The sequence below is a fragment of the Blastocystis hominis genome (assembly GCF_000151665.1).
Source record: "Blastocystis hominis, Singapore isolate B (sub-type 7) whole genome shotgun sequence assembly, scaffold_6".
Lineage (NCBI taxonomy): Eukaryota > Bigyra > Opalinata > Blastocystidae > Blastocystis > Blastocystis hominis.
The window spans coordinates 239,891-264,340 of record NW_013171865.1 but is presented as its reverse complement, the minus strand read 5'-3'; the positions used below and the strand labels follow the sequence as shown (position 1 = coordinate 264,340).

The 24,450-nt window shown below is 49.7% G+C and overlaps 10 protein-coding genes; 3 read left to right on the top strand and 7 right to left on the bottom strand.

The window, feature by feature from the left end:
* Positions 1-65: 65 nt before the first annotated feature.
* GSBLH_T00004222001 (uncharacterized protein) lies at positions 66-1,549 on the bottom strand (the record flags this gene model as incomplete). Its single annotated transcript, XM_013043084.1, has 8 exons — positions 66-161; positions 192-575; positions 606-857; positions 889-954; positions 985-1,107; positions 1,138-1,362; positions 1,394-1,469; positions 1,503-1,549. The coding sequence occupies 8 exons, from the start codon at positions 1,547-1,549 to the stop codon at positions 66-68; spliced, it is 1,269 nt and encodes a 422-aa protein (XP_012898538.1).
* Positions 1,550-1,967: 418 nt separating this feature from the next.
* GSBLH_T00004221001 (uncharacterized protein) lies at positions 1,968-4,018 on the bottom strand (the record flags this gene model as incomplete). The annotated part of the gene is made up of 8 exons (XM_013043083.1): positions 1,968-2,201; positions 2,230-2,358; positions 2,388-2,651; positions 2,685-2,867; positions 2,899-3,069; positions 3,099-3,158; positions 3,190-3,397; positions 3,429-4,018. 8 exons carry the CDS (start codon positions 4,016-4,018, stop codon positions 1,968-1,970), a joined length of 1,839 nt encoding a protein of 612 aa, XP_012898537.1.
* Positions 4,019-5,095: 1,077 nt separating this feature from the next.
* GSBLH_T00004220001 (uncharacterized protein) lies at positions 5,096-5,697 on the bottom strand (the record flags this gene model as incomplete). XM_013043082.1 has 3 exons in its annotated part: positions 5,096-5,270; positions 5,301-5,538; positions 5,573-5,697. 3 exons carry the CDS (start codon positions 5,695-5,697, stop codon positions 5,172-5,174), a joined length of 462 nt encoding a protein of 153 aa, XP_012898536.1. The 3' UTR covers positions 5,096-5,171.
* A 350-nt stretch (positions 5,698-6,047) lies between these two features.
* Positions 6,048-7,765, bottom strand: GSBLH_T00004219001 (uncharacterized protein; the record flags this gene model as incomplete). The annotated part of the gene is made up of 5 exons (XM_013043081.1): positions 6,048-7,172; positions 7,202-7,318; positions 7,354-7,419; positions 7,450-7,550; positions 7,585-7,765. The coding sequence occupies 5 exons, from the start codon at positions 7,763-7,765 to the stop codon at positions 6,048-6,050; spliced, it is 1,590 nt and encodes a 529-aa protein (XP_012898535.1).
* A 42-nt stretch (positions 7,766-7,807) lies between these two features.
* Positions 7,808-8,804, bottom strand: GSBLH_T00006783001 (uncharacterized protein; the record flags this gene model as incomplete). The annotated part of the gene is made up of 5 exons (XM_013043080.1): positions 7,808-8,320; positions 8,351-8,465; positions 8,500-8,587; positions 8,618-8,698; positions 8,732-8,804. The coding sequence occupies 5 exons, from the start codon at positions 8,802-8,804 to the stop codon at positions 7,808-7,810; spliced, it is 870 nt and encodes a 289-aa protein (XP_012898534.1).
* Positions 8,805-9,003: 199 nt separating this feature from the next.
* On the bottom strand, positions 9,004-9,636 carry GSBLH_T00004218001 (uncharacterized protein; the record flags this gene model as incomplete). Its single annotated transcript, XM_013043079.1, has 5 exons — positions 9,004-9,149; positions 9,180-9,325; positions 9,356-9,418; positions 9,447-9,526; positions 9,556-9,636. 5 exons carry the CDS (start codon positions 9,634-9,636, stop codon positions 9,004-9,006), a joined length of 516 nt encoding a protein of 171 aa, XP_012898533.1.
* A 1,438-nt stretch (positions 9,637-11,074) lies between these two features.
* On the top strand, positions 11,075-12,435 carry GSBLH_T00004217001 (uncharacterized protein; the record flags this gene model as incomplete). The annotated part of the gene is made up of 3 exons (XM_013043078.1): positions 11,075-11,262; positions 11,295-12,056; positions 12,087-12,435. The coding sequence occupies 3 exons, from the start codon at positions 11,075-11,077 to the stop codon at positions 12,433-12,435; spliced, it is 1,299 nt and encodes a 432-aa protein (XP_012898532.1).
* Positions 12,436-15,135: 2,700 nt separating this feature from the next.
* Positions 15,136-15,811, top strand: GSBLH_T00006782001 (uncharacterized protein; the record flags this gene model as incomplete). The annotated part of the gene is made up of 7 exons (XM_013043077.1): positions 15,136-15,177; positions 15,214-15,289; positions 15,324-15,406; positions 15,439-15,509; positions 15,541-15,586; positions 15,622-15,740; positions 15,805-15,811. 7 exons carry the CDS (start codon positions 15,136-15,138, stop codon positions 15,809-15,811), a joined length of 444 nt encoding a protein of 147 aa, XP_012898531.1.
* Positions 15,812-16,106: 295 nt separating this feature from the next.
* On the top strand, positions 16,107-18,472 carry GSBLH_T00004216001 (uncharacterized protein; the record flags this gene model as incomplete). XM_013043076.1 has 6 exons in its annotated part: positions 16,107-16,383; positions 16,417-16,497; positions 16,532-17,135; positions 17,166-17,768; positions 17,799-18,142; positions 18,173-18,472. The coding sequence occupies exons 1-6, from the start codon at positions 16,222-16,224 to the stop codon at positions 18,470-18,472; spliced, it is 2,094 nt and encodes a 697-aa protein (XP_012898530.1). The 5' UTR covers positions 16,107-16,221.
* Positions 18,473-18,519: 47 nt separating this feature from the next.
* GSBLH_T00004215001 (uncharacterized protein) lies at positions 18,520-24,414 on the bottom strand (the record flags this gene model as incomplete). The annotated part of the gene is made up of 1 exon (XM_013043075.1): positions 18,520-24,414. One exon carries the CDS (start codon positions 24,412-24,414, stop codon positions 18,520-18,522), a length of 5,895 nt encoding a protein of 1,964 aa, XP_012898529.1.
* Between the last annotated feature and the right edge of the window lie 36 nt (positions 24,415-24,450).

The following is a 24,450-nucleotide window of genomic DNA, read 5'->3' as shown; positions in this document are numbered from 1 at the left end:
ATTCGATGCTTTTATCAAGGATTTAAATTTGTTCTTTCAAACACATTACATACAGCTAGATCACACTAATAGTCCACTTTCACGAGAGCATTCTTGCGAGCTACCTTCGCTCCTTTTTCCTCATACTCCGCCTTCGTCACACACGCTCCTACAAACTCATCCTACAGTTCAACGCGTCCATCTCCGCCTACTTGCGAAGCCACATAACTGCCTCCCATCCACGAAGCAATCTCCCGTTTCTTTGGAGGTTTCACCACCACTTCCATCTCCTTTCCTTGAATCTCAAGATTTCCCTGCAATTTCGCGCGCACCGCAGAAATGTTCGCATCGTACCGAGCCTTCACGATTCGCTTCAAGTCGCGGCTCAGTCGCTTGTCAAATCCTTTAAACTTCGTGGAACCGCCCGCCACCACGATGTTGCTGTACAGCGGACGACGCACATCCACCGGACAGCGCATGATCGTTTGATCCACCAAGTTCGCCAACGGCGTCGTATATTCAGGATTCAGAATCTCCGGGTTGAAGAACAGCTCGGGGGCCAAAAACTGCTCGTATCCCACATCGATCGTCCATTTCTATCGCTCAGTAGTCGTCTTTGACACCACCTGCTGGGTTCGAGCGTTGATTCCAGACACCGTTTTGAACTTGCTCCGATCTTCGTCGAACGCAGAGAATTCCTTCACCAGGTTGCCGCAGCAGTAGCACAGCGATTCCTTCACCTGCTTCACGGCGTCCAGAATGTCCTCCGACGGAACGGGCTCGTTGCGCTCGCGCAGACGACGCAAAATGAACTCCGAAATATCGTGGCCACCCAGAGGAAGCGTCTTCACCGCAGCTCCCAACACATAGCCCTCCGCCTTTTTTTCACCATCTCCACACACATCATACCACAGGAATAATCGAGGTCCCGCCTTCTCCAGCATCCACCACCACGCCCGAAACAGCCGAGTTCATCTGATTCGAATCAACCCTATCAAACACTACAGCGCCTCCATCCTTCTTCGACAACTCGTTTGCGTACAAACAGAGCACCGCCTGCGTCGCAATGTACATTCCTGGAACGTTGAAGGTCTCGAACATCACCTCGGCAGTGTATTCACGGTTCTCCTACCGCTTATCGCTCCATCCATCCAAAACCGGAGTGTTGTTGAACGGCTCCGTTATTAAAAAGTAGTGATCCTCAGGATTACAACGCAGTTCTTGGTAAATCGAGTAATCATAGATCCGTTCCATGCTATTCCAGTCTTGAATAATGCCATGCTGGATCGGATACGTCGGAATGTAGTCAGTCTTCCCGAAAGCTTGCTCTCCCACAAAATAGTCCAGATCGTCCAGACTCTGGAAGGACCGTGTCGTTCTCTTCTATTCGATTACTGCGAATTCAAAAGAGCACATGTGAAGGGTAAGCAATGGCAGTCGGGAAAATAGCCGTTGGAGCCCCGTTTCCAGCAAAGCCGACTTTTGTAAATCTGAACCAATTAGAATTGGCATGTATCGCCTACCCAGTCCCAGAGTCAATTACAATAGGTTGATTGTTAATCGAAAACATACTAGAGCCTGATCCCAACGATTCTGCAAATACTTAGGAAAGATCTAATCACAGGATAAGCGATTTGAAGTCTTTTAGTACTCAGCTGTTCAGTGGTTTCTTGCTTATCAACGCGCTTCTCTGAAGATTGATTTGAAAACATCGGCTCCAAAGCTTATTTCAACAAACATGCAGTGCCCAATAACCGTTACTATCACCGTCTCCATTCCCTAACTCTTAAACCCAGCATCACACGCAGCATCAAAAGCAGCATCCAGATTCGAATTAAAAGCCGCATCCAAATTCACTTCCGATCCCGAGCCCGATTCCGAACCCGATCTGGAGCCACACTGCTGTGCCTTCTCCTTCGTCTGATCCGCATTGCCTTCATCTCGATTCTTCTTTTCGTTCTCCTCCACCAAGCTCCGAATAAAGAACTCTACGCTCCACTCTCTCTCCCTCCCCTACCTCCAGCGCGATAACTGCTCCGAATCATCGGCCCGCTCGCCACATAGCGGAAGCCCATCTCCTTCCCCACGCGACTCCATTCTTCGAATTCTTCAGGCGTTACGAACCGTTTCACCGGCAGATGATTCTTGCTCGGACGCAGATACTGCCCCAGCGTGATCACGTCGATTCCCGCGTTGCGGACATCGCGGAGGCACTGCTCGATCTACTGAGAAAAGCCCAGAGAAGCGCACTTCGCTGCGGGTTTCGCCGAGTCCCAGCATGATCGACGTCTTGGTGATCAGCGGCGGCGCGCACTGCTTCGCGGTCTCCAGCACGCGCAGAGACTGCCGGTAATCCGCGCGACGGTCGCGCACGAAGGGCTAGCGGGAAGGGGAAACGGGGAAACTACGCTGAGACGCTCGACGGTCTCGATGTTGTGCGCGTAGACGCGAACGCCGGAGACGGCGACGGCTTCGATGCAGTCGCGGCGGCCGTTGAAGTCGGGAGTGAGGCACTCGATGACCAGCTTCTTCTTGGCGAGGCGGCGGAGCTCGCGGATGGTTTTGGCGATGTGCGAAGCGCCGAAGTCGGGAAGGTCGTCTCGATCCACGCTCGTGAGCACCACGTAATTCAGACCCCAGTCGGTGACCGCTTTCGCGACGTTTTCTGGCTCCTAGAAGCGGAGTGGAGGTGAAGGAACCAGTACGTTCGGGTCGAGAGGGGCGGGGTGGGCATGTGTTTTGGTGTTGCAGAATTTGCACGCACGAGTGCAGGTATCGCCCATCAGCATGATCGTGGCCGTCGCTATTCCGTCCTTGCCTCCCCAGCACTCCCCAATGTTCGGACATTTGGCTTCTTCGCATACTGTTGCGAGTTTAAGTTCGCGGACCTACGATAGAGCGATCGCAAGGCACACAAACAGTTTTGAGCAAGTGCTTATAATTCTCTCCCGAAGGAAGCTCCGCCTTCAACCACGGCGGCAAGCGAGCGCGGACTTGTTTTTTTGAAGGATCGGGAGAAGACAATCCCGCGGGATTGACTTTGTCGTTGTCGATAAAATCTGCAAGATCAGGTCCAGACTGCAGCTTGTTCTAGAGTAGCAGAGAGTGAATAAAATTACTCGCAAATCGTTCAAACGATTACTTCCTGCTGAGGAAGCAAATGAACGAATAAGGATACGCTACAGATCAAAACTACATACGTTTCCTAACTCGACTGCAACAAGCAAGCATGAAAGACAAAAATGAATTGGAGAAACTGGGGAAAACAGCAAACATGCTAAAATCGCAGCATATTGGTAGAGATAGGGATCGCGAAGCAACCTTTGAGGAGAAGATGAGGAGCAAAAAAGACAGAGAAGCGTACGAGGATGCATCCTTCATCCCTCTCTTGTTATTCAACAAACAGATACTAAATGTACTATGAAATGATTATTAATACGAGGGAACACACGATCACCATCAGCAGGCAAACAAGTGTTCCATTCAACCAAACGCGCTTGAGCAGCTTCGCGTCCTTCACCAGCGACGACCACATTAGTCCCGCCAATGACGCGTTCGGCAGAATACAAGCTCCAAAGTTGGTGCCCGCAGCCACACTGAACATGGCCATGTTCATCTTCTCTCCCAGGACATCCTTCACCGACTTCTCGCTAATAACGCGCGTGATGAAGATAGTGGCAGGGAGGTTGTTAAATATGAGGCAAGCAATGCAAGTAATGAAATTGAAGACAAAGGCAATCGCAAAATCGCCGCAACGCACCACGGGCGCTGCGATCCACCGAGCGAACACGTCCGCCACGGCGAGCGTGAACTGATAGTACGAAGCGGTCTCCACAAGGATAAACATAGCAAACAGGAAAAGCGGGACCTTCCATGGTAATGATTTGGTGATGGTCCAAATGGTTTTCAGATCGTTCCAGTAGAACAGAACGTCCTTAATGAGTGTGATGAAGAAAACAAACACGGCAATATGCCAGAACTCGATGACCGGCCATCGGTTCTGGATGGGCGTGGAGAGCAAAAACAAACAAAACAGCATCACCAAGATCCCCAATGCGAACTTCGCATTGCGAGTCAGCGGCACTTCCTCTTCGCTCCTCTCCTTCACCGTGTGATCGTTATGCAGCTCTTTCCCAGGCTTCGCTTCCGCCTCGGCCGGCTTCTTCTCTTCATTCTCCGGAATCCCCACCACCGTCGTTGCCTCGGGAGGAGCCACAGGAGAGTTCGCCACGACGGCCGACTTCTTCAGCGTGCTCTGCTCGTTGTTGGCGGCTACCGGCTTGGCCGCCTGCGGATTCACGGCGGGAAGCTCCATCTCGGTGTGGACCGGGAGGGACTGGGGACGGCGGTTGCGGGCAGCGAGGACCATGCAGTAGAGATAGACGACGCAGCCGCTGAGGATGGCGGGGACCAGAAGGTTTTGGAGATAGGTGGTGAAGTTGATCTCGAACACGGAAGAGAGGATAATGTTGGACGGGTTGCCGCTGAGAAGACCGGCACTAAAAGAGTTGGCAGAGCAAAACTCTGCTAGAAGGAGGGGAAGGAGAAGACGCGGATCCGTTTTCTTCGAAAACTGGAGAATGATGGGAGTGAGCGTCAGAATGACGATATCGTTACTCGTAACCAGCGTAAAGATTGCTGACAGCAGAGTGAACAGGGAAAGACCGATGATACTCGGATTAGAAGAGGAAAGAGCCACGTTGGAAAACTTATTGGCAATATAGATGAACGCCTTCGTGTGCTCTGCAGACATACAGACATATGCCAGGGTCATGAAAAGAATCACCACAGTATATGGAACCAGGTAGCTGGTGCTCGTTTCGTCCTTCGCCCAGTCTGGGGAATCAGCTCCCAGCAGTCCGCGAACAACCACCACATAGGGAATGCAAGTCGTAGCAAACAGGATGAGAACCACAATGATAGGTGCCGTGGAGTAGTCTAAAGGGAAAACGAACTTCTTGTTCTTCTTCCCAAACTTCAAATCCACCGGGAAGATCACGAAGACGCAAGAGGCCACAAAGCCAACGAGAAATACCACTGCCTTGATGGAGAGGCCCATCCAATCGAGAAAACCACTTTGAAAAGAACGGAAATTGGTTTTCCAACAAAACACAAAAAGATTTCAAAAACACCACAAATACCAAGAACGCCAAGAATACGCGAACACCACCTCCTCCGCCACTGTCTCCGCTCTACTGATGAATGTCAGTGCGGAGCTTCAAAATCGACTTCACCTGTTCATTGCTCATGTCCTTCGCCTCCGTCGTCACGAGCGACAGCGCGCTCGACATCTACGCCTCACCGCCTCTCCCCTCCCCCACATCGTCACAGCTCAGAATCGCGATCAGCCGATTGACCTTTCCAAAATTCGTCCGAATTTCGCTGCCTCCCAGCTGAATCAATTCGTTGCAGATCGCGCGAACCGCCTTGTCCAGCGCCAGAACGCCCTGCTGCGAGTACCGGAGCTTCGTGAGACTGACCTCGAGGCGACTAGAGAGCGCGAGTGCGAGTTCGTTGAGCAGAATCGTCACGGTCTCGCTGTTGAGAAGCTCGGCGTAGCTACAAAATCAGAGAGAAAAACGGAGGAGCGAACGGAGAGAGCGTGAATTGGATCAAGTGGAGCTCGCTCTGCGTGAGTTCCTCGGCTTGCTGCTCGGTTTTGAGCTCGTTTCTGGGAGTGAGAGGGGGAGCAAACGCCGACTCCAAGCAGTAATTCATGGACGTGATGTTCTTTTCGAGCTTCTGCGAGAGCGGCGTGATGACGGTTTCTTTGAGTCCTACGCAATTACACGCAACCAGCAAGATGAGGAGTACGGCGAATGAGCAGCTGGAAGCTTTCGTTCATGAGACGGAGCGACTCGCGCTCCATTTCGTCCAGGTTTTTCTTGATCGTGTTCGGGATCTGCGGGAACACGGCGAGCAGCGCTTGCGTCACGCGCGTCGTCAGCTTGCGAATGTATTCAATGCACGTCTATCGCGTCAGCCAGCAGTTCGCCCAGCGGCTACCGAGAGATCGTTCATCGTAAGCACCGTCGCGATTTGCTCCTTCGTGAGCGTCGACGCGATCTCTACGCGTGAATCCGCGCTTCGCATCGCGCACGCGAAGTGTTCAGCGATCGTCTGCCGCGGATCACCGAGAGCAGATAGGCGTGGAGGTACTGGTCGATGCAGCCCTTCACGATGCTCACCACCATCGCGATGTTCCGGACGTTTCCCTGGCTGATCGCGCGGTTGATCACGATCTCGAACAGATAGAACACTTCCTCCGGCACCGTGCTGCTCCGCGTCTCTTCGTCCAACCGCACGTGGAAGATCGACCGGTTCACCGCGTACAGCGTGTAGCTCTCCTCCAGCGCCGTGTAGCTCTGGCACAGCGACTGCATCGCCTTCCACGACGGCTGCTGCCCGCCTTGCGGCAGTCCCTTCTTCTGCTCCGCGCTGCGCAGCGCGGCGACGACGTCCGCAGGGACGTTCGCAGTGGACGGGTAGTGCGTCAGCATTTCCGAGTCGGGCGGGACGCGCTGGGACGCGGCCAGGACGGCGTCGTTCATTTTGCCGGTGAGGTAGCGAGAGAAGGACTCGGCGTGTTGGAGAATGAGGGAGATCTCGTTGAGAACGGGGTTGAGAGCGTCCAGCGCGGCGTCTTCGACGCCCTGCTCGTTGGAGATGTACGCTTGGAGGCGCGTCTTGGAGTCCTCGAAGAGCACGGAGAGGTCGCGGAGCGAAGCGAAGGTGGAGAAAAGCTGGCCGGCCTGGAAAAAAAGAGAGAGAAAAGCGAAGCCCACCTGCGTGTCGCAGTGGATAAAAACGCAGCGGAGAAGATAGCAGTACGCGAACTGCTCGTTCACGAAGCAGTTCTGGAAGGAATCCTCCACGGAGTCCACGAGCTCCACGGCTTTCTGGTAGAGACCGCCGAGCAGATTGCCCACAACCACGCCGACGTGGTGAGCGGAGCGCTGGCTTTGCAGCAGCTGGTTGTCTTTTTTGGTTTGTTCCACAAGGGGAGTCATTAAGTACTGCACCAATCTATGCGTTAGCTCGAAAGAAGAGAGAGAGAGGAACGGCTGGAGAATGGAGCGGCCTTCGCCGAGACTATCGAGCAGGTGGCAGTAGCGGTAGACTTGGGTCTGTTTGTTTTTGGTCATGCTGCTTTGGAACTGCTCGGTCAGAGCTCGAATCAGCGTTTCTGTTGACTAGGGTCGATTGGACAGCATTCCAATACCTTCTTCATTATGCTTTCGTCCTTGGTGCTGATGTCGCCCGTGAGAATCGCTCGACGGTACTTTAGAATGTAATCGGTGGCTTTTTCGTATTCCTCGTGCTCCAGAGAATTCTCGATCTACTCAATCAGCCATCTCCACGTCTTCTAATTACACCAGCCACACTGCGATTCAAATCGATCATGGCAGTTACCAACTCCAAAGATTTCTCAGCATTTACCTACAGGAAATGCAAGTCCAAAGAGCAAACCTTTAACGTATTATAATGTTTTATACTTTCACTCGCTTTTACAGCATCTCCACTACAAGCAGCCATTTCCTTGGACAGTTCCTCGATTTCGCTTGTAACTCCTATCCGAATTATGCAGCATACAAAGAATGGTACCGCTCACGCTCTGCCCCATAGATCGTAAATCAGCTGTTATTCTGTTATATTCAAGAGCGCACGCTTTTACCGTGTCATTTTCACTCGAGATATCGTAATATTCTTGGTCTCCTGTGAGGTTGTACAGAATGAAGCGCTCGAGTGTAGATTCCTCCTTCTCAATGGCTTCCAACTCGGCCATCACCTCTTCTACCGATGCAAGCTGTTTCAAAAAATCCATTTTCTAGATATTTGTGACAAACTCTCTCTTTTTTCGCCTGATTTTGTGTGGTATGATAGAACAAACGCAAAAAAATATCTCCCTCTTATATCCCAAAATATCCTTATTAAAGTCTGCCACCCAATCATAATCCAGCTCAAACGTTCCCTTCTGCATCCGCTCCTTCTCCCCAACCAAGTACTTCTGATTCTTTGAATAGTGGTAAGCCGCTTGCGGCCACGAATACACGTACGGCTGTTTCTCGCAGATGGTTCGTAATGACAGCCATCTCCTCCAGACTTCGTCGTTTCTATGCAGCTCCATGTAATCCGTTGTGCGCATTAACTCATCTAAGACCACTTTCGCCTTCTCATCGCATTCTTGACAAATGCACGGCTGGATGGGAGGAAGAGCGAATTCTTTTGCATCTTCAAAATCGGCGTTGAGAATCGCCACTGCGCGAAGACCGATCCAGGAACTATACTTGGGATGGTAGGTCAAATGACTTAGTTTGCTGTTTTCGCATAACCCGCTAATCTACATTAAAATACATATACAGGAAATCACTTCAGATATGCGTTGGAAAGGAAGAATGCGTCCACGCGTCATTTCCCAAGTGTAGTGAATATCTTGCTCAACGGGAAAGATCTGGAAAGATGAAGTGACACAAGACTTTGTGTAACTATGCGGAAGAATCAAAAAGAAGCATCAAGTACGAGTCAAGTGGATTCGGATCTTGATCGCACTGATAATCAATTTCACACAAATGCTTAATAAATGGAGTCCATAAATTCCGAGTATTCCCTAAGAATGAAAAAAATGTAGGAAAAGCACCGATCAGAATTGCCAAAGTGTTTTCTCTCCCGTAATCGCTAACCTGAAACCGTTTTTGAACCAAACTATTGTAGTGCTGCACTACGCTTCAACCAGATATTCCGCACTCGATACCGCTAAAAGGGACAAACAAATCAAATCCTAGAGAGCGTAGCGTCTCTTTGCACTGACGGATAAGCTGCTGCATAAGCACAAAATGCCTAAAGTGTTTGCCAAATGTAATTACTCAAGTAATCCAACTTTGAAACAAACAAAAAATAGTAATTTTACATCTCTACTACTCATAAATAAAACATACAAAAGAGAAGAGGGATTTCTGTCTCAATCTCGAATTTCTTTTTCACTTCCGCAGCGCCAACCTCCAAATCCGGGCAGGCATTCAGCTATCATTCAGCTACCCACTCCATCCATACCATTTCAGCCAAACGAAGAGCGTGCTTCGCGCCCTCTCGAGCCGTCGAGACTCGATCCTTAACGTGAATATTGAACACAAAAATCGGTTTAATCTTTGAACATCCGCGAAATTGCAGCTCTACAATCCCATCATACAAACAACGCTCACCTTCAACCACTGAGTCGAAGACGTGCTCGTCAAAGCAGATACACACATCAATAAAGCTCAAGTCGAATTCATCTTGAAAACGCTGTGGAGCTTTCTTGACTCCTTTGTCTCGCTGTATCATCGGAATAATTTCGCGCTCCGTAAAACTAAATCACACCATCGAGGCAAGAGTGTACAAGTCTTTATTTAATTCAATCAAGTCGTTTAGAATCGTTTCATATTCAGTTCCGAATCCATATCTACGTTCGAGGACCCGAATGTCCCTACTCTAGAGGTTTCTTCTCGGAAAGACCTGGAATTTTGATTTTTCTACCCGTTCCATACGAGCAGACGCGGAGATGGTTTTTCTAAAATCAAGCATGGCTGAAAGTCGTACCTTGAAGAGACTATGCGCTTCCATACTTCGGTTCACGTTGGATGAGCATATGGTCGCAAATTGATACCCCTTCTCTTGCATTGTGTAGAATTGTGAAAATCCAAAAGTATTCACGATTTTACACTCCGCTTCAATTTGATTCTCTGAATGCCGAGGCGCGCTGTAGAGCGATCGGATGCAACAAAAGCATCAGATGGTCAAGTATGGAGTCGATCGTACCTTTGTTCGTAGTTTGTTTGTAAATCCTGTCAGAGAACGTTCAACAGCAGTCCTGCTCTCCGATATCATATGGTATCTAGAGTGGTGGGTAATTAATTGTAGCAAGTCTGTGTATTTAATCCTGCTTCGTCGCGTTTTTCCTTGACATGTTGTTATTGCAATTGGTTTTTTCTTTTTGGAGGAAGGGAATCATTTTCAGGGTGGCGGAAACTCCCGAAGCAATGGTGGATCATTTAAAAGAAACTCATTTGCACGCGATACCGCCTCGATTTCACAAGGGTAACTACAAAAAGGTTAAGGAAAAGCCTAGCCCGATGCGGCCCGCTTTCCAGCAATCAATGTCTCCCATATCCTATATTTCCAACAAGATTTTTTCGTATCTCGATTACACAGTTCACATGCCAACCCAGCAATATCATTCTCATAATCTAACTCTCCATTTGGATTCACAGGAGCACGTTCTTCCTCCCTTCACAAGTATTCACCTAGCGAACGCAATCGCCATTAATTGTGGAGGCTGTATTCTAAGCAGCGCATTTCACTCAACGGATGATCGTCTATTCATTGCCATCGGCTGTGTCGACAACCCAGCCATCCCCCCTCCACCCCCCTCCACCCCGGATGGTTCCACCATTTCCACCGTTTCCACCGTTTCCACCGTTTCCCCTGGGCACGGCCCGCATCTTCCATATCCGCGCCGCTCGTTCCACTCTCTTCGAAGCGAAGTTCCGGATCGCGCGGGGTGGCTGAGCATCTACGAAACACAAAAACACAATCTCCAGATCACTCACACGCTACACATCGCCTCCAACCAAACGCAAAGCCAGAACCAGGGCTTCCCGACGCAGCTCTGTTGGCTGCCGTCGTCGCTCGCTCCCGCGGGATCCGCGGGGATTCTGGCGGCGTTGTGGTCCAGCGGCGACCTGGATGTGTTCCACGTCCCGCGGTCGCTGGCCTCCGGGCTGTGGATCGACCTCGTCCCCGCGGTTCGGATCCATTTCACTCGGCGAATCACGGCGTTCGCGGCGCATCCGATGTACGGCGAGATTTTATTGGCCGGATTGGAGGACGGAAGTCTGCGTTCCATCGAACTCCACGAGCGAAACGGACGCTTGCAGTGGGTAGGTCCGCGGGTTCCACTTTTCTCCAGACCGTGCTGAACGCGCTGGTGCCGCCGCACGGATGGTTCGAGGCCCTCCCGATCGCCTCGATTTCTGGAATTCCACAAAGCGATTCGGAGGTCGTCGCTTGCGACATCGTGGAAATCGAGGCACACGATCACGCGTAGGAGGGAAATGTGATGGTCTGGGACTGGAGACGGCCGGAGGGATGGCTCTGCAACGCGGATTGCTTGGAGGAGACGCAGGCCGTGTTCGCTCCCGCGGTTAATTGCTCTGATTCGGGGAGTTATTGCGTGCTGGTGTGCAGTGGACATCGATTGCGCTGTGTGAGCTTGAATGCGGCCGCTTCGGCTTCTACACGGTCGATGTAGGAGCGGTAGAGAGGATGGTGAGACGTAGAGCGGATTTGAAAGCGACGATTGCGAATGCATGCATGAGTGAGGACGGGAACTTGATAGCGATGACAACGAATCTGGGAGATGTGCTGTATGTAACGCACACGTCGAAGCTCGTTTTGAGTGGAAAGGAGAAGGTCACTGTGTTGGGGCTGGATTATGGGCATATCGATGTGTTGAATAAGGAGCAGGGCGTGCTGCGGTTAGGCAAGAGCAGTTTAAATATGAATAAGACAAACAAGTCGGATGCGTACTGGCTAACTTGCTGCATTAGTGGTGATCAGAATCGATATATTTTGGGCTATGGCGGTGCGAACAATGTTTTTGTTGTAGAATGTATAAATTGTTTTTGTTTGTTTGAGTCGTTTAGCATGAGCAGTTGGTCGTCTGCAAGGAACAGTAAAACACCTCCCAAAATGAAAAGTAAGGAAGTTTGGACGAAACTCGACGACGATGAGGAGGACGACGACGATATTATAGAGGAAGAGCCTGAGATTGATTCCACACAAACAAAGATACAGATAGCCAAGAACAAGATCAAGAACGTCTTTATGAAGGAAGAGAAGGATGAGAAAGGTGATGAGAAGTCCTTGGGTGACCAGCTTAAAAAGGTAATCCCTTTCGGCTTGTCTTCTGGATGTATGCTGGGTGGAATGCTTAGTATGCTGGATATATACGGTGTTGTCACTAAAAAAGGACAATCAAAGGCTACTATGATGCGAGCAGCGGCCCGTGCTGTTTCGCTCAACATGCTCTCCATGGGAGGGTAGTTGTAGGTTCAAGAAATAATGTCTAGTTTCTTCACCGTCTACCAAGTGGTGAAAACAACCATGGAGGTCAAGCGAAGGAGCAGCGACTTCTACAACAACATTACTGGAGTTTCGGTCGCTTTGCTTCCCTTCATAAAATTCCCCAACTTCAAGCATTACGTCGGCTACGCGCTTCTCCTTGCCGGTTTAGATACCTTTGGTGATTGGAAGCGCTGGCAAGAGGCGAGATCATCTCAGTGCTTTGTTTTTTGGAACAAACAAGCCATCGAGAGGCAATCTTTGATCGAATTTCCTTGCAAAACACAGCGGAAATCTCCTGAGGGTCTTGAAATTGGGACTTCGTGTCCTCCAGATTCCTGCAAAACTACGCCCTGAGCCATCGAATCCACGTCCCACCACAAAGAGCGCGTTCACGTCCAGCACACTCTGCAGAGAGAGCTTCTGCGCAGCGGTCGTTTGATTCGCCAGCGCGTTGAACACCAAGAGAATCAGTCGAACGGTTCTACGCGTGAGACGCCAATAAACACAGCGAACGCGGGCCATCGATGCGAATCATCCAGCGAGCGAAGCCTTCGCATGAAGACCGCGAGCTCCTTATTCACGTCCCCTCCCTTCTGCCCTCGATTCCTCTCCCTTTCCCTACGCAAAGCCCTTCGACGACGTCCGAAAACTCACTGAGCGCGTCCAGATTCACGAACTCGCTGCTCTGCGCGAGGACGGAACACAGCCCTCGCACGTCCGCCACAAGATTCTCCGGCTCGCTGAGCATTCGCTCAAAGGCGTATTCGGCGACGAGGCTGGGAACGCGGTGCAGAGAGCAATCGTTGATGAGCTGAAGCTCCCAATGCGCGGCGGGGAAGACTTGATCGATGCGAAGATACTGCAGAATCACCTGCGTGTAGAGCAGCTGCTTGACTTGGACTTGGAGAGACGCGTTTCTAATCGTGGAGAGAGGAGTGGAAGAGGAACGAGAGAGAGGAAGCGATGGAGAGAAGGTAGCGAGCGTGGTCCTCATTCGCGAGCTGCTGGCTTTGGAAGATCTGCAGAATCAGATCTTTCTGGATGGCTCGAATGCCGATCGGGAGTTGCGTCTATTGAAGGAAAAGAGAGCGAGGAAGGAAATACATCGACGAGCGAAATCGGAATGGAAACGTCGATCTGGTTGGTCAAACAATCCGCCACGACGTCCTTCAAAAGCTTCTCCGAGACGACGACATCGTTATTCGAGGGCGAAATCTACAAAAAATCGACAAAAAGAAAAGAGAGAAAACCGTGTTGAACAGAATCATCATCACCGCGACTTGATACGCCAAGAACGAAAGGCCCGTTTCCATGATCATCGAGATCAACTAGCCAATCAAAACCAGATTCAGCGATCCCACATCAAACGGAGAACTGCACAGCAGATAAAGATGATGATTGTATCGCTTGATTGTGTTCAGAAGGTCGGATCGGACGCGAATCCGCGATCGGAAGAGAAGATCCCAGAGCAATTCCTGCTCCCTTTGCTTCAGAAATGAGACTTAAACGCACCACGATCCTTTCGTAATCTCGCCAGTGAAGAGTTTGAAGAGTTTGAGAAGGGGAAATTTGCGAGCTTTGGCTTCGGTGAACGCGAGAAAACATTTCTATGGTGAATGAAATAAGGAGGAAAAAAGAAACTTCTTTCCACGTGAATTCTGGATCGACTTCTTTGGAGGCTGTGAAATAGGGGCAGGAAGCAGCGAGGGATTGGAACTAGAGTGTCGCAGAAAGAGAGAAAAAAACGATTTCTAAATCGGGTATTGGAATCGAAGCTTGTTGGAGAGACTGCAAAAAGGAAGAGAGACGCGGCATCTGATCAAATGATTTCGAAAAGAAGCAGGAACATCGCCACAGAGAATTAACTGCTCGATCATGTCGATGATTTCCTCGGTCTCGTAGGAAGCAGGCTGGCTCTCCATCGCGTCGTATTGATCCTGGTCGATGGATGGAACGTAGAATTCCTGAAAGGAACGAAAGGAAAGAAGAAAGACTTGGAGGAAGGAAATGAACGACGATTTGAAGGCGAAAACCGAGCGATGATGCGTTACGAAGAACAGAGAGAAGATGCAAATGCATTTCTCGATCTCCTATACACGATAGACAAAAGAGTAAGAAAGAGAAACATCCATAGCGATCTTAATGGCCGGCTTGGGGCATTTTTGGCTGAACTTTTGGAGCTGGTTTGTGAGAGTTTGGCAATAGGAGAGGATCGTGGAACGGAGGTCTATTCGAAATGAATAGGAGACTATACTCTTTGTTAATTGAACATCGCGTTGGAACGTTTTATAATATGGGTAGAGCTCACGGATAATCTACTCCTAAAATCAAGATTTTTCTATATACCGATGCGTGAATTTCATCAGATTTATCGGCAGAGAAACAACGAACGCATTTGGGAGTTATTCCCTACACATCAGAGAGATGCTCACTATTCGACATCCCTACAAATCAAATAACAAATTACACACATACTTTGCTGTGAGTGCCATATTATTTCCTTGTCCCCAAGAAAAGCACACTCTAGACGCTAGTTTGCAGAAGCAACATTATACGAGTCTTTAGAAGACGAATACGAATCGGAAGACACTCCCGAGCTAGGTGGATTTCCTTCTAGGTACTCATCTCCACAACAATATTATATACTTGGATAGGCAATCGTCTTTAGACTAGGTGGCTGAGTAAAACTAAACGAATTCATTCAGAACAAGTGAATTCTGGTGTGATCGGGTTTTGATCACTACCACAAATCGTCTAAAAAGACAATTCTTTATTAATATAAATGAACAAAAAGGGGAAACGACTTCTAGCTGATTTAAAGAAGCTGTTCGAAAAGGGGAATAACTTGGCGATGGTAGGTTTTGAATGAACGGCAATAATGTGCAGAAAGCTGTTTACTACGGTTTTATACCGTTAGTGATTTATATTGGAATGGTAGAAACGGGAGAGCCTGTGCACAAGTTATTATTACCTTTTATGTAACTATTTGGGAACTTTGAACTCGGATTGTTTGTTTGATACGTTTCACAGGGTTTTTCACATTTTGATTTATCGATGAGTACATCTATTGAATGTTACTACGATATTGAATCGCAAGTGGCTGTTGCTGTGCATGGTGAGGTTCATTTGTAGAAAGAATTGGAGGTTTTTGAAGGAATCGAATGGTCAGTCCGAAATGAGTATGAAAGAAAGTTGGAAGAGGAAATACGTATATGGGAATAATTTGGGAGGATGATGGATAGAAAGCTATAAAGAACAACACCAGGTGCTCTCGAAGCGCATTGAACAGTTGGAATCAGAGAAAAAAGAATTGGCTGTGCAAAAAGTAGGGTACCATGGATCCTGTGCATTCTGTAGGGAGTCTCGAATCCAGCTTCATCTGACTCTAGCTCTTCTTTGGAGCATTTTCAAATGAATGAAGATAGAAAGTTGGATCCATCTTTGTTGATTGACCTGTAGGAAGCTCGTTGAGGAATTACGATTAATGCAAAAGAATCATGAATCCGTATTGACCATTATGATAATTTTTTTAAATACTAGGATTTGAGAGCGATCATCACTCTCTCAGAACATATTGATTCCTTGTCTGGAAATCCAACAAAACACTCACTATTGCCTGGAGAGAGTGAAAGAACAAAGCATAATGCGTTGCTGGTGTCGTACGTGCACAAGATAGCGGAGCGAATGAGGGAAACGTGAGAGAATTTGGACCTTGTGATGTAGAATATGACTATATACTATTTTCTGTTGATTTCATCAAATTTGTGCAAAAAACCTTGATACGGAGTTTCATTTCTCATTACGAAAATGGCTCCGAATTCTGCCATCATCCAAAGAATGTAGCTAAATAAATCTAAGTTGGAATGGGTCGCACATTTAAGGTTGTTGGTTTGCCAAATAATAGTCTTGCGTAGCCCTACTTTTGGTGTGATAATAGGTAGTTATACAAACTGTGTTTACGTGAGCGAAAGAGACTACGACAAGGTGGGATCCATAGGATCTTATGATTCCTAGCTCGCGAATGACGCTGGAAAGATTGACGATACAAAAGCGGGTGTTCTCATCCAGGTGAACGAATTTGTGTTCACGGCAAGGTTTGTTATGATTGAAGGAGTGTCATCTGTCAGGCCGTTTGAAGGGATGGAGAGACATCAGCTGGCTTGCGGTATGTTGCAGAGAATGTGCGCTCAGCTTGCGAATAATAAGGAAATCGAGGTTTCTGTGTACCCTGAAGAGAACATTCGCTGCCTCAACAATGTCACTTTCGAGATCGAGCTCCTCAAGAAGAACACTTCCGGAAAGGTTCGATCCCAGCTCCCCATTCATCACCCCTAGCCGATCGATGTCGATTGTGACAAGCTCACCACATTGATGAAGGATCTCTACGGTCGCCAGATGTTCTGCACCGACCAGCTCGTACCGCTGTTCTCCCCGCCCTCCTCACTCTCAGCTTGCCTGCAACCTGGAAGGTCTGCAGCTCCGTCTGCATTGCACGGGCATGGAGTTCATCGAGATCGAAGGCCAGAAATCCGAGCCGGTCCTCGGCCGTCCCTGCGGCCAGCTCGTGAAGGCGTCGACCCTGCTCTTCAAGAAGAAGAAGGACGCTGCGATCCGCATCCAGGGCGGCTCGAGCAGCGGGAACAGCCGTCTCTTCGAGCGCGGCTTCAACTTCCAGGCGATGGGCATCGGCGGTCTGGACAAGGAGTTCGCCGACATCTTCCGCCGCGCGTTCGCGTCGCGTGTGTTCCCTCCGGAAGTGCTGCGCAAGATGGGCATCAAGCACGTGCGCGGCATGCTGCTGTACGGCCCTCCGGGCTGCGGTAAGACGCTGATTGCGCGGCAGATCGGGAAGGCGCTGAACGCGCACGAGCCGAAGGTGGTGAACGGCCCGGAGATCCTGAACAAGTACGTGGGCGAGTCGGAAGCGAACATCCGCGCGCTGTTCGAGGACGCGGAGAAGGAGCAGGAGGAGATGGGCGACAACAGCGACCTGCACATCATCATCTTCGATGAAATCGATGCGATCTGCAAGTCGCGAGGCGCCAACGGCGATGGTTTTTGTTCGTCGGGAGGATGAGGAGTAGGCACCGGCGTGCACGACAGCATCGTCAACCAGCTGCTGTCCAAGATCGATGGCGTCGAGGCGCTGAACAACGTGCTGATCATCGGTATGACCAACCGCAAAGACCTCATCGACCCCGCGCTGCTGCGTCCGGGCCGTCTGGAGGTCCACGTGGAGATCGGCCTGCCCTCGCACGAGGGCCGCGTGCAGATTCTCTCGATCCACACCAACACCATGCGCAGCAACGGCTACCTCGCCGACGACGTGGATCTCAACGCGCTGGCCGAGCTGACGAAGAACTTCACGGGCGCCGAGCTGGAGGGTCTGGTGAAGAGCGCGTCGTCCTTCGCGTTGGAGCGCGAGGTGGACATCAACAACCTCACCAAGGTCTCCATCGACCCCGAGAAGATGCGCGTCACCTGGCAGGACTTCCAGCGCGCGCTGCAGGAAGTGCAGCCGGCGTTCGGTCTGGAGAAGGACGAGCTGTCCATCCGCTTCCGCAACGGAATCATCGAGTATTCCGAGGAGTTCAAGAAGCTGTACGCCGAGCTGATGACGATGGTGGACCAGGTCCGCAACTCCGACCAGACGCCGCTCATGTCGGTCTGTCTGGACGGCATCCAGGGTCCAAGCGAGCGCCCGGACTGACGTGTAGGCTGCGGAAAGACCGCGCTGGCCGCGTACCTCGCCGTGGAGTCAAAGTTCCCGTTCGTGAAGTTCATCTCGGCGGATATGCTGCTCGGCGCCGCCGACAGCTCGAAGGCGGGCCGCATCTCCGCCATCTTCCAGGACGCCTACAAATCGCCGCTGTCGATGATCATTCTGGACGATCTGGAGCGGCTGGTGGAGTACGTGCGGCTGGGACCGCGCTTCAGCAACGCGGTGCTGCAGGCGCTGCTGGTTCTGATCAAGAAGATCCCGCCCACGGAGGGCCGGAAGCTGATGATCATCGCGACGACCTCGCAGCGAACGGCAATGGAGGAGTTGGGCCTGATGGACGTAGGGACGAGGGACGGGGATGAGGGCTAGCCGTTCAACGTGATCAAGGACATTCCGGTGCCGTACGCGTCGCAGGATGTCGCGAGTGTGCTGCGCAAGACTGGAGGCATGAGCGAAGAAGTGATCGCGAAGGTGTCTTCCGAGATTACCATGGGAGTGCCGATCAAGGAGTTGCTGTTGATCCAGGAAATGGCGCGCAGCGAGAGTAAGAACGGCGAGATCACCTATGAGAGTTATATGGATTGCTTCCGTTCTGTGCATCCTGATCTGTTGTGTGTTTCTTTCAACAAACATTGCAATTCATTTCTATACTTTGACGCATTGTTGTAGATCTTTCTTTATTCATTTCTGTTCAACTCTGTTTACTTCTTCTTCAATTAAGCTTGGATCAACTTCCATTCCGCCATTTCCAACTGACTTCCGTTATTCTCGTCATCGATATTCACAACCGCGCTGCACTGGAACATGTAAGCATTGAAAGCACTTGCATTGTTCACAGTGAAGCTCAGCGACTGATTGCCTTCGCTCCATTCCACACTATCCTGGCTATCCAGCATCACCCATTCGTTGCTATCTTCGTTCTTTCTACCGAAGATCTTCCACGTGTTGCAAGCAGCAGCCGTCGAATCGCCGTTGGTGAGCACATACTTGTTCATCGTGTATTCATTGCCATCAGGGAACGTGTAGGTCACTTCCACAGGGAAATCCGAGCTCGTCACAGCGACGCGATATTTGGTAGAAACCGAGTTATCGAACAGGTTCTCAACCGAGTAACCAGTCATGCTCGCCTTGCTCGATTGAGCCACTCCACTTCCAACCAGCGATTGTTCCGAGGTTGTGAGCTCCGCAACACACTCGAAGTGCTTCGATTCTTCAGCACCCACCACCGTCTTTCTGTACGATCCAAGCAGACCATTCTTGAAAATACGAACCACCGAATTCTGTTCCCAAGCCTCTCCATTCGCTTCCGTCATCACAATCGTGTAAATACCTCGAGAAAGGAACAGATTCACCACACCGGCAATGCAGTGAGTCTGGCGGTAGATGGCGCGATCACGCGAGGCACCTTCATAGATCGCAAATCCTTCAGAATCAGACGAGTTGCCACATGAACGAATCAATGTGACTTTCATTCGGTCTTCGGACATCATGATGTCACCAGAAGTTTGATCAACTGCAGAACCGAAATTGAAGACCTTGTGAGCAATGGCGTTTCCACTTTCCATAGCATAAGCCAAGGAAACCTTTCCACTCTTCAGAATCAAAAGAGAGCCCGAAGACCAGCCATTCAGACCTGTATCCCGCATTACTAAAGTGTGTTCAACAGGACTAATGCATGTATAATATGTTCCAGCAATGCAAGAACTCTGACTAAATACTTCGGTTGAACTCGAAGGCTCCATTCCATAATAGATATCGAAGGATTCTTCGCTGCTATTCACTCCACAAGTGCGAACAATCTCCAGCAAAGATTGATCCTCAGCACATTGAGGAATGAAATTGACAGATGAAGCAGTGGCTTGGGAGGCAGCAACCGAGCGAGAAACAGGAGCCTCAGTAGGAGTCATATCAAAGGTATGATAAGCATATGAACCTCCAGCAGTCAAAGTGTAAGTCATAGACATGTAACCACTCTTCAAAGTAACATGCGAATTACCATTCCATCCATCATAGCCAGAATCACGCAGCTCAATCGTGTGAGCAACACGGTTGATGCATACATAATGAGTTCCAGCAGTGCATACAGACTCACTGTACAGAGGAGTACCAGTGAAAGGACGATCTGTTCCCTGATAAATATCCACTCGTTCTTCTTCAGGATAAGTACCACACACACGAATAATCTCGAGCAGCAGCTTGTCCTCTCCGCACTCAGGAATCGGTTCAGTAGGAGGAAGAGTAGTAGGAGGCAAAGTGGTAGGAGCCTCAGTGGGAGGAAGAGTAGTGGGAGCAGGAGTAGTGGGAGCAGTAGTGGGAATAGGTTCAGTAGGACCAGCAGTAGGAGTCATATCAAAGGTATGATAAGCATATGAACCTCCAGCAGTCAAAGTGTAAGTCATAGACATGTAACCACTCTTCAAAGTAACATGCGAGTTGCCAGTCCATCCATCATAGCCAGAATCACGCAGCTCAATCGTGTGAGCAACACGGTTGATGCATACATAATGAGTTCCAGCAGTGCATACAGACTCACTGTACAGAGGACTGCCCGTGAAAGGACGATCTGTTCCCTGATAAATATCCACTCGTTCTTCTTCAGGATAAGTACCACACACACGAATAATCTCGAGCAGCAGCTTGTCCTCTCCGCACTCAGGAATCGGTTCAGTAGGAGGAAGAGTAGTAGGAGGCAAAGTGGTAGGAGCCTCAGTGGGAGGAAGAGTAGTGGGAGCAGCAGTAGTGGGAGCAGTAGTGGGAATAGGTTCAGTAGGAGCCTCAGTAGGAGTCATATCAAAGGTATGATAAGCATATGAACCTCCAGCAGTCAAAGTGTAAGTCATAGACATGTAACCACTCTTCAAAGTAACATGCGAGTTGCCAGTCCATCCATCATAGCCAGAATCACGCAGCTCAATCGTGTGAGCAACACGGTTGATGCATACATAATGAGTTCCAGCAGTGCATACAGACTCACTGTACAGAGGAGTACCAGTGAAAGGACGATCTGTTCCCTGATAAATATCCACTCGTTCTTCTTCAGGATAAGTACCACATACACGAATAATCTCGAGCAGCAGCTTGTCCTCTCCACACTCAGGAATCGGTTCAGTAGGAGGAAGAGTAGTAGGAGCAGGAGTAGTGGGAGGCAAAGTGGTAGGAGCCTCAGTGGGACCAGCAGTAGTGGGAATAGGTTCAGTAGGAGGCAAAGTAGTAGGAAGAGATTCAGTAGGACCAGCAGTAGGAGTCATATCAAAATTGTAATAAGCATATGAACCTCCAGCAGTCAAAGTGTAAGTCATAGACATGTAACCACTCTTCAAAGTAACATGCGAATTACCATTCCATCCATCATAGCCAGAATCACGCAGCTCAATCGTGTGAGCAACACGGTTGATGCATACATAATGAGTTCCAGCAGTGCATACAGACTCACTGTACAGAGGAGTACCAGTGAAAGGACGATCTGTTCCCTGATAAATATCCACTCGTTCTTCTTCAGGATAAGTACCACACACACGAATAATCTCGAGCAGCAGCTTGTCCTCTCCACACTCAGGAATCGGTTCAGTAGGAGGAAGAGTAGTAGGAGGCAAAGTGGTAGGAGCCTCAGTGGGAGGAAGAGTAGTGGGAGCAGGAGTAGTGGGAGCAGTAGTGGGAATAGGTTCAGTAGGAGCCTCAGTAGGAGTCATATCAAAGGTATGATAAGCATATGAACCTCCAGCAGTCAAAGTGTAAGTCATAGACATGTAACCACTCTTCAAAGTAACATGCGAATTACCATTCCATCCATCATAGCCAGAATCACGCAGCTCAATCGTGTGAGCAACACGGTTGATGCATACATAATGAGTTCCAGCAGTGCATACAGACTCACTGTACAGAGGAGTACCAGTGAAAGGACGATCTGTTCCCTGATAAATATCCACTCGCTCTTCGCTAGGATAAGTACCACACACACGAATAATCTCGAGCAGCAGCTTGTCCTCTCCGCACTCAGGAATCGGTTCAGTAGGAGGAAGAGTAGTAGGAGGCAAAGTGGTAGGAGCCTCAGTGGGAGGAAGAGTAGTGGGAGCAGCAGTAGTGGGAGCAGCAGTCGTAGGAGGTACCTCAGTAGTAGGAGGCAGAGTAGTAGGAGCCTCAGTAGGAGGAACAGTCGTAGGAGCCTCAGTAGGAGTAACAGTCGTAGGAGACTCAGTAGGAGGCACCTCAGTAGTGGGAGTAGCAGTCGTAGGACCAGCAGTAGTGGGAATTTCAGTAGGAACCCCAGAAGGAGTCAGATTGAATGAATAAGTAACAGAACTTCCAGTGTCCAAAGTGTAAGAAAGAGACATACCTCCACTCTTCAATACAATAGACGAACTAATATCCCAACCATCGCGAGCACTATCCGTCAACACAATCGTGTGCTGCATAGGTCTCATGCAGAAATAGAAGGTACCAGCAGTACAAGTAGTTTCCTGATAAACGGGATTACCAGATAAAATAGTTCCTTCATAAATGCTGACCGATTCTTCAGATCCAAACTTTCCACAAGTACGGGTAACCGTAACCGCGAACTGTCTCTCGCCACATTCAATAGGAGGCAAAGTGGTAGGAGCCTCAGTGGGAGGAAGAGTCGTAGGAGCAACAGTCGTAGGAGCCTCAGTAGGAGTAACAGTCGTAGGAGACTCAGTAGGAGGCACCTCAGTAGTGGGAGTAGCAGTCGTAGGACCAGCAGTAGGAGGAAGTTCAGTAGGAACCCCAGAAGGAGTCAGATTGAATGAATAAGTAACAGAACTTCCAGTGTCCAAAGTGTAAGAAAGAGACATACCTCCACTCTTCAATACAATAGACGAGCTAATATCCCAACCATCGCGAGCACTATCCGTCAACACAATCGTGTGCTGCATAGGTCTCATGCAGAAATAGAAGGTACCAGCAGTACAAGTAGTTTCCTGATAAACGCGACTACCAGATAAAATAGTTCCTTCATAAATGCTGACCGATTCTTCAGATCCAAACTTTCCACAAGTACGGGTAACCGTAACCGCGAACTGTCTCTCGCCACATTCAATAGGAGGCAAAGTGGTAGGAGCCTCAGTGGGAGGCAGAGTCGTGGGAGATTGAGTCGTAGGAGCCTCAGTAGGAGTAACAGTCGTAGGAGACTCAGTAGGAGGCACCTCAGTAGTGGGAGTAGCAGTCGTAGGACCAGCAGTAGGAGGAAGTTCAGTAGGAACCCCAGAAGGAGTCAGATTGAATGAATAAGTAACAGAACTTCCAGTGTCCAAAGTGTAAGAAAGAGACATACCTCCACTCTTCAATACAATAGACGAGCTAATATCCCAACCATCGCGAGCACTATCCGTCAACACAATCGTGTGCTGCATAGGTCTCATGCAGAAATAGAAGGTACCAGCAGTACAAGTAGTCTCCTGATAAACGCGACTACCAGATAAAATAGTTCCTTCATAAATGCTGACCGATTCTTCAGATCCAAACTTTCCACAAGTACGGGTAACCGTAACCGCGAACTGTCTCTCGCCACATTCAATAGGAGGCAAAGTGGTAGGAGCCTCAGTGGGAGGCAGAGTCGTAGGAGCCTCAGTAGTGGGAGATTGAGTTGTAGGAGCCTCAGTAGTGGGAGATTGAGTTGTAGGCAGCTCAGTCGTGGGTACTTCCTCAGTAGGCGCTTCGGTAGGCACCTCAGTAGAAGGAGCTTCGGTAGTGGGTACTTCCTCAGTAGGAACTTCGGTAGTAGGAGAAGCAGTAGGCACCTCAGTAGAAGGAGCTTCGGTAGGCACCTCAGTCGTAGGTACCTCGTCAGTAGGAGCTTCGGTAGGCACCTCAGTAGTAGGAGCTTCGGTAGGAGCTTCGGTAGAAGGAGCTTCGGTAGGCACCTCAGTAGAAGGAGCTTCGGTAGGAGCTTCGGTAGGCGCCTCAGTAGTCGGAGCTTCGGTAGGAGCAACAGTAGTGGGTACTTCAGTAGAAGGAGCTTCGGTAGGCACCTCAGTCGTAGGTACCTCGTCAGTAGGAGCTTCGGTAGGCACCTCAGTAGTCGGAGCTTCGGTAGGAGCAACAGTAGTGGGGACCTCAGTTGAAGGAGCTTCGGTAGAAGGAGCTTCGGTAGGAGCTTCGGTAGGAGCTTCGGTAGAAGGAGCTTCGGTAGAAGGAGCTTCGGTAGAAGGAGTTTCGGTAGAAGGAGCTTCGGTAGAAGGAGCTTCGGTAGAAGGAGCTTCAGTAGGCACCTCAGTAGAAGGCACCTCAGTAGAAGGAGCTTCGGTAGGAGCTTCGGTAGTGGGTACCTCAGTAGGAACCTCAGTAGAAGGAGCTTCGGTAGTGGGTACCTCAGTAGGAACTTCGGTAGTAGGAACCTGAGTCGTAGGCGCTTCAGTAGGAACTTCGGTAGTAGGAACCTGAGTCGTAGGCGCTTCAGTAGGAACTTCGGTAGTAGGAACCTGAGTCGTAGGCGCTTCAGTAGGAGCTGCAGTAGTAGGAATAACTGAAGGAGTATTAATTGTCTCCGTTTCAATTGACTCACCTTCTCCTTTATTGTTTTCAATTGCCGTTTTGATGCCGTTAATTGTATCAGTTGAGATTCCGTAACTATACCGAATCAAATTGATATTCCTCATCGATTCACTACCCAATTCAAATTCCACACTGTCCAA